This window comes from Schistosoma haematobium, chromosome ZW (assembly GCF_000699445.3).
Source record: "Schistosoma haematobium chromosome ZW, whole genome shotgun sequence".
Lineage (NCBI taxonomy): Eukaryota > Metazoa > Platyhelminthes > Trematoda > Strigeidida > Schistosomatidae > Schistosoma > Schistosoma haematobium.
The window spans coordinates 21,244,038-21,257,491 of record NC_067195.1 but is presented as its reverse complement, the minus strand read 5'-3'; the positions used below and the strand labels follow the sequence as shown (position 1 = coordinate 21,257,491).

The 13,454-nt window shown below is 33.0% G+C and overlaps 1 protein-coding gene across 1 annotated transcript; it reads right to left on the bottom strand.

Annotated features, from left to right (window-relative positions):
• Positions 1-6,655: 6,655 nt before the first annotated feature.
• MS3_00003015 (uncharacterized protein) lies at positions 6,656-7,756 on the bottom strand (the record flags this gene model as incomplete). The annotated part of the gene is made up of 1 exon (XM_012941126.1): positions 6,656-7,756. One exon carries the CDS (start codon positions 7,754-7,756, stop codon positions 6,656-6,658), a length of 1,101 nt encoding a protein of 366 aa, XP_012796580.1.
• Between the last annotated feature and the right edge of the window lie 5,698 nt (positions 7,757-13,454).

The following is a 13,454-nucleotide window of genomic DNA, read 5'->3' as shown; positions in this document are numbered from 1 at the left end:
TACTTTTCAAAGGCCAACAATCGTAGTGTTTCTTGACATCAGGGCTGCCTTCGATTCGTTGGACAGGACTGTTCTCTGGGATTGTTTATTGAGGAAGGGTGTGCCTGAGATGTTTATTAACATCTTATAGGCCCTATATACAAACACCTCAGGCAGAGTGAGGGCATACAACCACCTCTCTCCATTGTTCCATTCGAGCAGTGCGGTTAGACAGGGTTGCCCAATCTCACCATTCCTCTTCAACTTTGCCATCGATGACATTCTGGAAACAGCTCTGATGAATGTAAGTAATGGCGGTGTGGATCTGTTGCCTGGAGAAAGACTTCTCGACCTTGAGTATGCGGATGATAATGTTTTACTCTGCGATAATGCCCAAGCCATGCAATCCGCACTTAATCAGTTGACAATCAGTGTCCGTAGGTATGGTATGTGCTTTGCACTTTCGAAGTGCAAAGTACTTCTACAAGACTGGCAGGATTCTAATCCTGGATGGTGAGCAGATAGAAGTAGTCGAGAAGTTTGTGTATCTAGGTAGCTGCATAAGTGCTGGTGGTGGCGTGAGTGATGAGATCTTGAAACATCGCGTACACCTAAGTGTCTGAGACTAATAGGGTTTCTTAGTAAAGATGAGAACGTTTGAGTTTAAACAATCAAATTGAGCTGATGCTTAATTCGAGTGAGCAATAAAACACCAGCAAAGCTGAATGGTAGTGAGAAATGAATTTTCAGTACACACCTTAACTATTTAAGACTTTGCAAATTAAAAAGCCCACTCAGTAACTGTCTAGCTTAGGATTAAGGTGAATGGCTCTAAAACGATGAATTAGTCTATATACTAAGTTATTGTTGACAGGAAATTCAGTTACCGAGTTGGATTTACAATGGAATTGTTGTTATACCGTTTCCCTTTTTCTTTAAGGATTCCATGTTGGGACTTGCTTTTTGATGCAGTTTGATTATTTCTGCAGTGTCCTATCCATTACTAGCGTCTTCTAATTTCCTCTCTAACATGGAGCAGGTTCGTTCACTAGTAGAATGGGCTATTGCTGATGGTCTCTGGCCTATGGATTTGGGGTATCTCACGCAGCCGGTTGTTTGTGAATACCTTTGCTCTTTTGGTGATGGTGGTGACAATTGTCCAAGTTTCAGCTCCATACAATAGAATTGTTTTAACGTTAGTGTTGAAGATTCTTACTTTGGTAGTGGGTGTCGGTTGTTTTGAGTTCCAGATATTCTTCAGTTGTAGGAGTGTTGCCTTTGCAGTACAGACTCGTACGTTTGCATCTGCATCAGATCCTCCTAGTTCATCGACGATGCTGCCCGAATACATTAAGACTTCCACTTCTTTTACTTTACTTTACTTTTACTTCACTTCTTTTACCCCGAATGCCCTGGTACGGCCGAGAGTGGGGAGAGTCCGCTCTCCCTCTCGAAATACTCTCACACGGCCGTGCGTATACAGCCTCTGGACATGTTCTCCGAATGTCGTCTCAGAGAATTACACGTCGTGCATTATTTGCCGACTCCGGGACTGGTTGGAAGAAGCGGAGAGGTGGTCAGTGCATGACATGGTGTCGTGGTATGAAAGAAAGCTGCAAAGGGCTGGCTTGTGTTGGTCCTTCACGACTCCCTGGTTGGGGTCTGAGAGATGGTGCAACACAGTGGCTAGAGACGTTATCAGATATGGCTCAGAATAGAAGCCAGTGGCGATCCTGCTGTAACCTTTTACTTTCTTCATAAAAAGTGGTTCTGTCTCTCTTACCTGAAAGATTTCTTCCGATTGTACCTTTGCGTTCCCTGATTACTAGCACATTACCTTACACCAATCTCTTCGTTATTGTTCTCGTTTTTGTTCTATTTCTCTTCGAATTTTCATTGTTTTGTGTGGCGCATATATATTGGCTCTCTCTTGTACCAATATTCATGTGTTCAAATAAATAAGTAAAATTTTATAATCATTGTGACATTATAAAATTACACCTACTTTTTTATCTATAGGTCGTTGCTAGATATAGTTTTATGTAGCCATAAGTTTCAATTCACAATAAATTTAAGTTTTTTTGATCTATTTGTTTGGAACGCTAAGCGGTTGTATTTATGAAGGCACTTCAGCCTTACATTTATTTTGATTAGTATTTATCTGATTGATGCTAATCATACGTTGCCTAACAGAACTGTCTATCTTTCTCTGGATGTAAAGGTTTTGTGATGTTCAAGATAACGTTAATCACAACCAATACGTTGATCTCTGGTAAAAGTATTTTAAAACTATGACGTGAAAAAGGGCTTGAGAATTATATACTACTTCGTTGTATTAGTATACGAACTTCATTTTATTTTCCATTGCTTTCTTTACCGTAATAAAGCGAACTAAATCTCATTTAATTTAAAAACTTAATACGCTTGGAGCTTATCTACGTATATTCACAGAAATTGACCTGTATACTGTAGAACGACTATTTATTACAAGTATTTATCATTATTATGAAATGCATAGTAGTGAAAATAATATTAAGATCCGATGACTTCAAAGTCATATATGGGCTAATTATTTCAAATATAGAGGCAATGATATTTGTAAGTGAAACATTGATATGACGGAATGAAAAGTCGAAATTAGATTGATTTACTCATTATGATTTAGAAGTAATCCACCTAATTTATAATTTATTTACAGCATTAATTCTCCTTAATAAGCATAATAGGTGAAGTATATATAACTGTTTTTATAAAATATTTGTGATTGTTTATAGTACTACAGAACAATCTAAAAATCGGTGTAAATTAATTTAATTTTCAACAGACCAGTTTATTTTTTCTATTTTACAATTTAACATAAACACTACTTTTTCTACACTTTCAAATAAGCCAACAATGATAATATTTACAGAATACATAATGAATTCATTTGATTGGTTTTGTCTATGTCAAATATATAATCTAACATGTTTAATTAATTCATAATAGTAGTTATGCTTAATAATTAAATCGTTAAGAGAATAGTAAATAGTTTATGAGTTGAAATGTTCAGTTTATACTAAATACAGAGAATATATAGAGAGAGATCTTATTAATGATTGAAATAATAGTTTTAAAATATTAGCGATAATGTTATTGTATAATATGATTAAGATTTTCATGAATATAAGAATATATAAAACATTCAAGTTGATTTCAATAAATTGTAATAACAGTTAAAAACATATAGGAACTATTCACAATATTTGTTAAAATAACTGAAAGTTAAAGGATAACTTTTATAAACACCGACATCTTATTATTCTCATGTATGATTGCATATTCCTGTTGAACAAATTAAAAGTTGTTTCGGTACTTGAAACTGATTACTTGTTGACGATTTCAATGTTTAACTAAGCTTTTTTAAGATTTGATTACTTTTGAACACTAGTTAAAAGAATACATCATTCTTTTCAAAATAAATTAATTTCAATTTTTTCGTGATCTTCAACATAATCATTCGATAGTAATTCCTTTTCTAAAAGAATTGTCTCCATTTTGCCAAATTAATTATAGAGTTTTTCTATTTTTGGGCATACATCTCTCGTGACCTAACTAAATTGTATTAACTGATTATCAGAAAATAGTAATAAAAATTAGTGTTCGTAGCTTGTTTGTTAATGTCATTGAATGTAACGTTACATAGCGGCAGTTATAACTCAGAACACGAGTATCATTTTTACCTGATTTTCGTCTACATAATAACTGATTAGCAATTTCGGAGGATTACGCCTGTGTATATGGCAGAATCTTGATAATTTTCAATGAGAAGTGAAACTTTTATGGGGAATATCTCCTGTCTAGCTAATGTTAAGGGATTAATTATTTAATGTAGGATAAAAGATCTTCTTTACAAAATAAATTATGTAGAACCATGTTGAATGTATTTTTTTACGTAAAACATTGGTAGAAAAATTCGTATTCCGTTTTCCTTCCGACTAGGTGATTCGTACATTGTAGCATATTTGATGTAAGTAAATAGGAAATAATATATAATTTTCAATTGGTAAAAGCTACACTTCTCATGACCTCGAAGAGCTTTCTTGTTGTACATGGCTTTCTCTTTCAGTAACCGTCCGACGTGAAGTAAGTATTTCTGTATCATGTTCAAAAATCAATGTTTTAAGATCTAACTTCCTCTTTTTAATAAAACAAACATACAAATGTAAACAACGTTGATAAATCCAATCATCAAGTCATTATTATAAACAAAAAAGCGAAAAATCACCATCTCATCAATTAGAACTCTTTTAGATTGAGTGTTATCCGAGATAATTTTTGGTGATATAGTTATTTATGCAACCTCTGTATTGAATTATTTTATTTTATGTAAAACATTCAGTATTTGATATATTATTAGATTATTTAGTTACCATAGAAGCTGACGGATAATTGCATTATTTTCATCTAGTCCTTTGTTTGAGATTAAATTGACAGACCGTACAATCAAAATTGCTATTTCAAAATTAATCAAACACTTCTATGAACTTTAAATTTTTTTTATTTTTAGGCCGGAATAAATGAACTTTATTTTTTCTTAATAACCTTGAAAATAACTGATTTCGTATTTATCAGAAATAAGTGAAGAACGTATTTACCTTCATAATAGATTAAAAGTAATTTTTTTAAAAGGTCATTTATTTAATGAAGCTAAATCGAAAACTGATCATTTTACCAAATCTAACTTTCTCGTATTCACTGTAGGCTAAAGACATAAATGCTTTTTGAGAACGAACAGAAAACAATGTGGAAGAAACATAGGCAAAAGACTGGAATAAGTTTGAAGAGAAGAATTCTAGAAAGAAGAAAAGATGAAGCGAGAAGAATTGGGATAAAGATAATAAAAAGGAAAATTAAAATAAGAAGTGAAAATTCCGGAAAAGAGTGAGGAGAGTTAGAATAAATAGGTGAGAAAAAGAGTGAAAAAACAAAGAAAGGAGAGTGGGAGAAAAAAACAGAAGTAATAAAAATAATAAAGGTTGGAATAAAAGGAAGAAGGACCGAAGAATGTAGGAAAAGATACTTTTATTAGGGATTTTTAAAATCTGGTGACTAACCCCCATTAACTAAGTAAATTGCCAAGAAAAGTGTTATAAAGAAATCTGTAGACAGAGTTAAACAACCAAGTTAAAAACAAATCCCGGGACTTTAATCAACAAAATAATCGGTATTGGTAAAGGATTCCCTTTAAATAAATTCTAAGAGTTATAAATGAGTTTTTTTACTAAGATTTTCTAATCTTACCATGGCTGGTTATTTAAAAAGCTAAGATTGTCAGTCGGAGGTTAATCCTGGAATATCTGGTTAGTTATGGTTTTACTGCTTTCCCGGAACCTTTCTTCTAAGTTAATTATAGTTAGAAGAATAGGTTCTCGAAGAATGCGAATAAAAACTCGTGTACAGCAGGGGCATTAGCCATCCATCGACTCAAGGCTAATCTTTGTTTACGTATACAACTTATTCAGTCCCTCATTCTACAGTGGTCTTAGCATTCCTTTCTATCGTCCATTCTCAATAAACTCTTACGTTTTTTGAGTCCTTTTCAATCATATTTTACGATTATTTATTAGCTATTATTAAAACATTTAATCATTCTGTTCTTAATTTTTATCAAACAGAAAACTATTACTCACCTATAAACTACTTTCACCTTAACACTTTTCACTAGCCCCTGAATCACTATATAACTTCCTTTCAATATTTGGTTTTTTTATAAGCTAATGACATAAAATCACTTAAAGTAGTCAAATCAATCATCACTTTATTTGATTTCAAACCATTATGTTCGGTATTTAAAGCTTTACATTATTGTTGCTGTAATTGTTCCTAATGACGACACATTTCCATCTTATTATGGATTATCATTTTAAGTAAACATATTAATTAGAAATACGATTGAACATCTTAAGATGAAATCGTCGGAAAATGTCTCATCGTCGAATCGCCTTTATTTCTTCATCGATGGTACAGTGGATTTCCTTCGTTGTTTGTTTCAGGTTTTCTAATAAACTGAATCTGGGACGAAATCTTATCTTGATAGCACATATGGAATACAAAGGCTAGACCTATGAAATTCACTAAGCTATGAAAGAAGTTTATGTTCGCGTATGCTATTATGAATGATATATTACTAAGTGGGAAATTCCACGGTTTCTCTGTTTATTATCAGCAAAGTATTTATTGTTTATTAATGAAAGATTCACACAGATTTTTGACAGTTTTCAAGTTTACATCAAACTATAGTTAGCGTGATATTCAAATTAACCAGATATTTATCAAACATCTAAGTAAAGCATTTTTCAGTTAGCTTAAAAATCATGAATAGTTATCTTTAAATTTAATTTCATTTAAAAATCAGGTATACTCATAAAATTAAAACATTTAATCAGGGAAAAGCTTGGACCAGATTGTCAGGCGAAACGTTGAATTTACTTCAAATCCTTTCTTTTTAATGATTTAATAAGGGACATTTTAAAATTTCTAAATTTGATTATAGTAAATCTGAAGGTTTTCATTTCAATAGGTCTACAAGATAGGAATTTAATACAATAACTAGGACATATAAAAGTTTAAAATATATTTCTACATTATTTTTATTGTCTCCAGTTACAAAGATATGTTATCAGTAATGTGCAAGTTAATAATTGTAGGCGGATGCAATACTTATTTTACTAATATCACGACTAATTGAAATAGTTTCTTTTGATTTGTAAGGAAACATTTTAGATATTCTTGATGTAATACCACTGAATACATGAAAACATCTATGATAAATGACGAAATCAAGTACTTCTCTTAATGAGTTTAAATACCATAAAATATCTGATATGTTATAAGCAAGACCTGATTCAAATTTAATGAAACTAACAGTACCTAAACGTGCAAGTAGTAAAAATATACATTGTGTTGCAGCTAGTATATTATACGATACAGCTGATATAAACAACAGTAAATAACGATGCATTTGTTTACTACTTGTAACATCTATTCCATCTGTTCTATGCTTTTTCAGTTGTTGACGGAATTTGAAGGCAAATGTTATATCAATTACTATCAATATCATAGTTTGTACAGGACCTAAATTTGAAAGAAATGCATGATGTATTTGTATGTATACATTGGTACTCAGAACCCAACATTGCAAGCCGTATTTTGTCGGTATCCAATTAACTTCAGTAGCAAATGGTATCATTAGTACTGCACTAATAAAAATGACAACTCCATAAACGTACCAAGCATAATGATGACGAAATTTTCTCAACTTTATTGGTTTCCATATAGCTAAACATCTGTCGAATGAAGCGCATACACGCATATTACACATCAATGTTGCTGAGAATGAATACATAAAACGATGAAAACGGCATGAAGTAATAGAGATATTTAGGAATGAAAAAAATTTGGTTCCATTTGTTGTATACGGTAAACCATAAGAAGGATACTGCCATAACCATATAAACATAATATTTGCTATTGCACTTGATAAACATATACCAGCAATATAAATAAGTTGACGTGATGCTTTTTTACCTTTCATCATCACATTAATAGCAATGAATAAATTAATCATGATACAAGGTATACTAAAAATTGGTATAAGATAACCAACTATTGTACCGATTGTTTTAGATGATAAACATTTCAGCTCTTGAATATAAGTATAATTTTGTACAAGTAACATACAATCTTGAAATATTCTTTGAGGTCTTTCAATAAAAATTAATTCACTTGAATTCATACTTAGTATATCAATAAATATTAATTAACATAAAGTAATTTCTTGTCAATTGAGCAATTTATACTCAGTCCATTAATACATTATATTATCATTACAACACCAAATTAATTGTTACCATGTTAGAAACAGGTTTTAAAGTTCTGAATAAATGCATTAAATATTCACCTTCAATATCACAATTTAAAAGGTGATATTTAATATAAATTGAATGTTCAATCTTTTGGAAGAAATTTCTTTTTTTGGCATGAAATTGTTTTATAATTTCTTGAAAATAATTCAAAACATCATGGATTTTTGTGGAAAACTTGACATGAAAGTAAAATCTGCAATTTAATTATGCAAATCGATTCATCCATTTTTGTTTTCAGTTATGTAAAATCATATTGAAGTGTATTATGACCTCAACTTAAATATGATTACTTGATTTTAAGTATAGGGAGGTCAAATAAACATTTATTTAAGAAGAATATATATATATATATATATATTAAGTTGAATAGAATTTACGCTCATTATTCGCAACATTTATCAGATTAATAAGTAGGCGTTTAAGAAATGATAAAGTGATTGTAAACTTTTAAGACTTATTCCATTTTAAGTAGGTAAATTCGACCAATTGAAGCAAAAGATATGGACTAACTGATGATAATCTATTGGATTAACATTGAAATTAGGATTATTGTGGTGGGTTTATGAAGATTGTTGAATTTTATAGCTAAAATCACAGACTAATCGTAGATAAACAACCATGGAAAATCAGGAAGCACTAGACAGTTACTTCTTTGTAGTATGGAACTCTTTAACAGTGCCTATCCGCAAGTCTATTAAGAACGGTCTGTGATGTTAGCTGTAAAATCCAACAATCTCTATCAACGTTTTACGGTAATAATAATCATATGCTCGCTAATGAGTAGTTTCGAGAGGTTATTCTAGAACTTCTGGTAGGAATCCGTGACGAGCGGAGCTAAACCATGCTGGGTGTGAATCAGTCACCCACCGATGATGTTTGGTGACAGTTGCGCAATATCGCGGACTGACTGGAGCTAAGCATGTGAACCAACTCAGCGGCCTATTGGTTAAGCAACCACCGAGAGTACTAAATTTCTGGATCAGGTCTCTGGTTGGAAAATGGACACACACTTCTGAATGATCCTGTAATGGGAAGAAAAAGATTTCCAGAGCTTCCTGTTTTTTAATGAATATTTGAATAAGATCACTCCGTGATGTTAACTATAAAATCAAAGTTAAGAACAATACTTGTTTTCGTGACATGACATTAAGTGAAATTAATCCTGTTAAATGCTGTGAAAATAGATAACTCAGTATTTTGTAAAGACTAATTCATTTATTAGAAGAAACTTCGTAAAGAAATGAACACTCAAACACTAACCTTTTCAGGGAAGTCACTGGTTTTATTCTGTGTATATTTATGAACTACTATGGAAAATGTTGTCCACCCAATTACAATGAAGTAATACGGGATGCTTGAGATCATTTAAGAATAACATATCTAACTCTGTAAAAAAAATACTTCGTAAAGTACAATATATTTTCAAATGATCTAGCTATTTGTGTAGACTGAAGTAACACTTCGAATCCACGCCTGAATAATCAGTAATTGTCAGTAAATAATCATATGCATATGTGAGTGAGTTGAAATAAACGACCAGTATTTGTCAAAGCCAATACTACCCTAAACATTAGAGACAATTTAAAATTAATCGGCTAAATAATTATAGAGTGTTTTATGTTGCGTTGGCTCAAGAGTTAGTTCAGGTCACAAATAATTGATTGTCTGAAAGTTTAGCGTACTAGAACGAACCGACAATTAGATTATGCAACTTAGGTAATAGATAAACGTGTTTAAAATGATTTAGTTTGCTGCCATTTATTACAATGATATGAACAACAGTCTTTTAAATGTATTATTAGGAGAACAGAAACGCTTTTTTAGTCCATGATCACTATATGTCGTTATGATTATTAGGAGTATTTGAGTTATAGCACGAACTAAGAATCCCAGAAATAACGCAATTGGATCAAGAAGTACTAGAAAAGCACAAACGAATGTACTGTATTTGGAATCCGAGATCAAACATTCAACAAGTACAAAGGAATCATTAGTCCAATCAAACACCATAGTCGTTTTAGTGTATCACTCTGTATTTTGACTCTCTTCTCGTACTGCCCTTATATATTTCAACATTTCAATCATTTCCGAACTCAGCATCTTATTAAGATTAATTGCTTTAAGCATCTCAATGAAATTTTAAATCAGAAATAGTTGTATATTCCTTAGACAGAATTTTCGACAATATGTTGTAAGACACCACGAAAAATTGTGTACAAGTTTAATTTTATCTTTGAATGAAATCTTTTCCAGAAACAACAGTACACCCAAATTCATACAATTTTCCTTGAATCAAAAGGTTTCGTGAGCGGTATTTCAGATCAATAGCAAAACCTCAATGATTATTAGAATTAACGGCGTTGTAAGGATTAGTTTCATCTAATTATAAGCGTGTAGCAACGTACTCCAGAAGAGCCTTCAAGAGCAGAGATTTCGGTGACAATGGGACGGTCTACAATATTATCATTTACACAAGTGATCTTCAAAAACACTTTTAAGTCTAAACAACATGTTAAGGAGTGAACTTTGGTGAAATTACTCACCTAGATATTTTAACCAAGTAGTACTGTTCTGCCTGGTTTTCAGATGAGGAAATGTCGAAAATTTCAAGTGATGGAGTTGCACACGATCACCGTACGGTATGGTCAACATGTAAAGGCTGGAAATATGACCGCAGCTATTCAGCCTATTAGAGTATTCTGAAAACTATGACTAAAGAAGAACGAAGTTCTTGTTTCTGCCGCGTAATCAATCTTTGTATGTATGAGGTGTGTCCACATCATGAAACAGAAGACACTCATGTCAGTTTGTGGTTTCAAAGATCATAATACTTAGTAACTTTGAAGTGGATGACTATGATGCAGCTCACTCATTTTCACTAAGAATAGTAAATGCGATTGCACGAATAATAAAATCTTGCTCGATATTATCCTTAGTTGAATGACGCTCTTCATTAGCGTCTCATCCACATTTTCGCTACGTTATCACCATTGAGTTTAAGTACAACCTAAATGTTTAGATTTTCCTATGGCTAGAAACAAACTAGTCAACATGTTTCAGAGTCTTGCTTTGAACAGCAAGTTTAACCATTTAAAACTCATGGTTTTACATGCATTTTGTGATAGACTTTATACTGGGTTGAGGATTATTGTGTAAATTCTGCCCGTGAGGTCAGTTTTATAGTTACGTAAGATTAGAAATCTAACCTAAATGTAATTGATCTAGAAGTACAAACAAATCAATTATTTCACAGGTTGAAATCATGAGTCAATTGAAGCTAGACCAATATGGAAAATCTGGGAGCACTGGACGGCCGTTTCGTCCTAGTATGGGACCCAGCAGGGCGCGCCCACGACCCCACACGCCGCGGGGTTCGAACCCAGGACCTACCGCTCTCGCGCGCGAGCACCTAACCATTAGACCACTGAGCCGGCATCCAACGGTGTTAATGTCTAACTTCAACCAATCCACGAAGTTGCGCCACCGTACACCATTGTCTTCAGTGAGCTGATATCTCACAACAGACCTGGTTGGACTCCACTGGTAACGGCTTCCCACTAGAACTCCTGAAGTATCTCCTGAAGTCAGTCACTAGTGAGCAGTTGATTATTATCAGAATGTTTTTTTTTGTGGAGATTTTTAGAAATTTCACAGGTTGAAAAAACCCATTCTGATAAAATCCATTATTGTCAAATATTTTTCTTAACAAGCACTCTATCGCCCCATAAAATGGGTATTTCAGAGACAGTAGCCTTTTAATTCACCTACATTTCCGTAAACACACTATCTACAAGAGGAATATTTAAATCAGTCAGAAATATGTAAACTAGATTAAAAAAATATTTCTCCGTAGTTTGTTATTAGTCTAAAGGAACCAAAACGTCATTATTTGTCTTAATTACTGATTAGGGCACATACAGAGACGTGAGCAGAAAGCAGAATAAGGCTGGATGATATGTTAACAAGGAATGACCAACAGGCAGTTTTTTTAATAAAGTGAATCACTAAACCTGGCGGGAAATTAAACTAAGTTTCATCAGTAATATGTCCCTATGTTTGCAGATAAGCATTAGGATATAACTGATACCATTCCAACACACTAAGATATATCGTGAGGCTACTCTCTATTCTTAATTGCTTCTCAACCAGGTAACCCTTGATATACTGAATAGTAGTTAAAGAAATGACAAAAGTTTCGATAGTCATCCGATATAAGCTCAACTGCTTTTGTAAAGTAATTTAAGTGAACCATTTTCACAGGTCATTACTATTAAGAACATAAAGATGAGTCATAACGTGGCTTTGGAAACTAGTCAAAAATCTTGTGGACAATACTTTTTTCGTTCAAACGTTGAATAGAAAATGTCGCACAAGACGGCCATCACGACCGTCGTGTAAGCAGGCCTAATATTAGACAGACCGCAGAGAAACGACGTGTCCCACGGATACGTCCAAAGGTTTTAAATATTAAATCCACAAGTTTTAGCTTTTCTTATCACTTTCCCAATAGACAGGATGGATTACTAGGTTATGCACCATCAACCCAACCCCAACAAGCAGATGCCTTTCCTAACTCTCCATCAAGTCAAGTTCAGAAAATTATTCTACCTTATCAAAATAATAATTTTTTTGTCTTCAGAAATCCCTGGTCCCACTAGCACTAAAGTTTTTCATGATATAGCCCATATGATCAGTCAAACATATTAAACCATAGTCCAGGCAAATCTAAAATGCATAACACCGATAAGGAAGCTGTCGGTTTTTACTGCACTCCATACTCCCCTTTTAAACTTATCACTTTTCAATGAACGTTCACTTCAAAACAAAATTTAAGCCCTGAAAACCTTAGCTTTACTAGCCAAAATTTCATACTTATCACTGTAGTAGTGTTATTTGATTCAGAATTAAATATCAAAAGTTATCTACTCTATCGCCGAAACAAAGAAACTAATGCTTCGGATACCCTAACAACTAATCAAGTTGAAGACAGTATCCTGAATAGTTTATCTGAATAGATCGGGATATCAGTCAACACTCTGAATAACAGTCTACTACTGAGATGTATATTTAGAGCTCCCGATAGTTCGGATATTGTGAATGATTTTATTGTGCATTTATACATTCATCTGCTCTAAACTACAATGCTAAGGTTATTACAGATTTCAATTACCCTGGAATCAACTGGAATACCTGTAGTTGTCAGTCATGTAATAATGAAGTCTCGGCAACCATTAACATGCACTGCTAGTCATAGTTGGTTCGTACCACAAGATGGGGTGATAATATATTTGATGTAATATTCAGTAGAGATGTTATCCCGCTATCTGTATAAGTATACAAAGAATTTGAAAACAATGACCATAAAGTAGTAGTTTGTGCTCTCCCTGTCTATCGCTCTTATAACCAACCCATGCAAAAAACCCGTCAATATAGAGACTATAAGCATGCTGACTGGGACCACTGGTTAAATTCTCAGACTGTGATAACTTTTTCTCGTATACTAGTCTTGTGGATTTCATCGACACATTCTATCTGATCGTTAACTCTCGTTTAGATTCCTGTGAACCT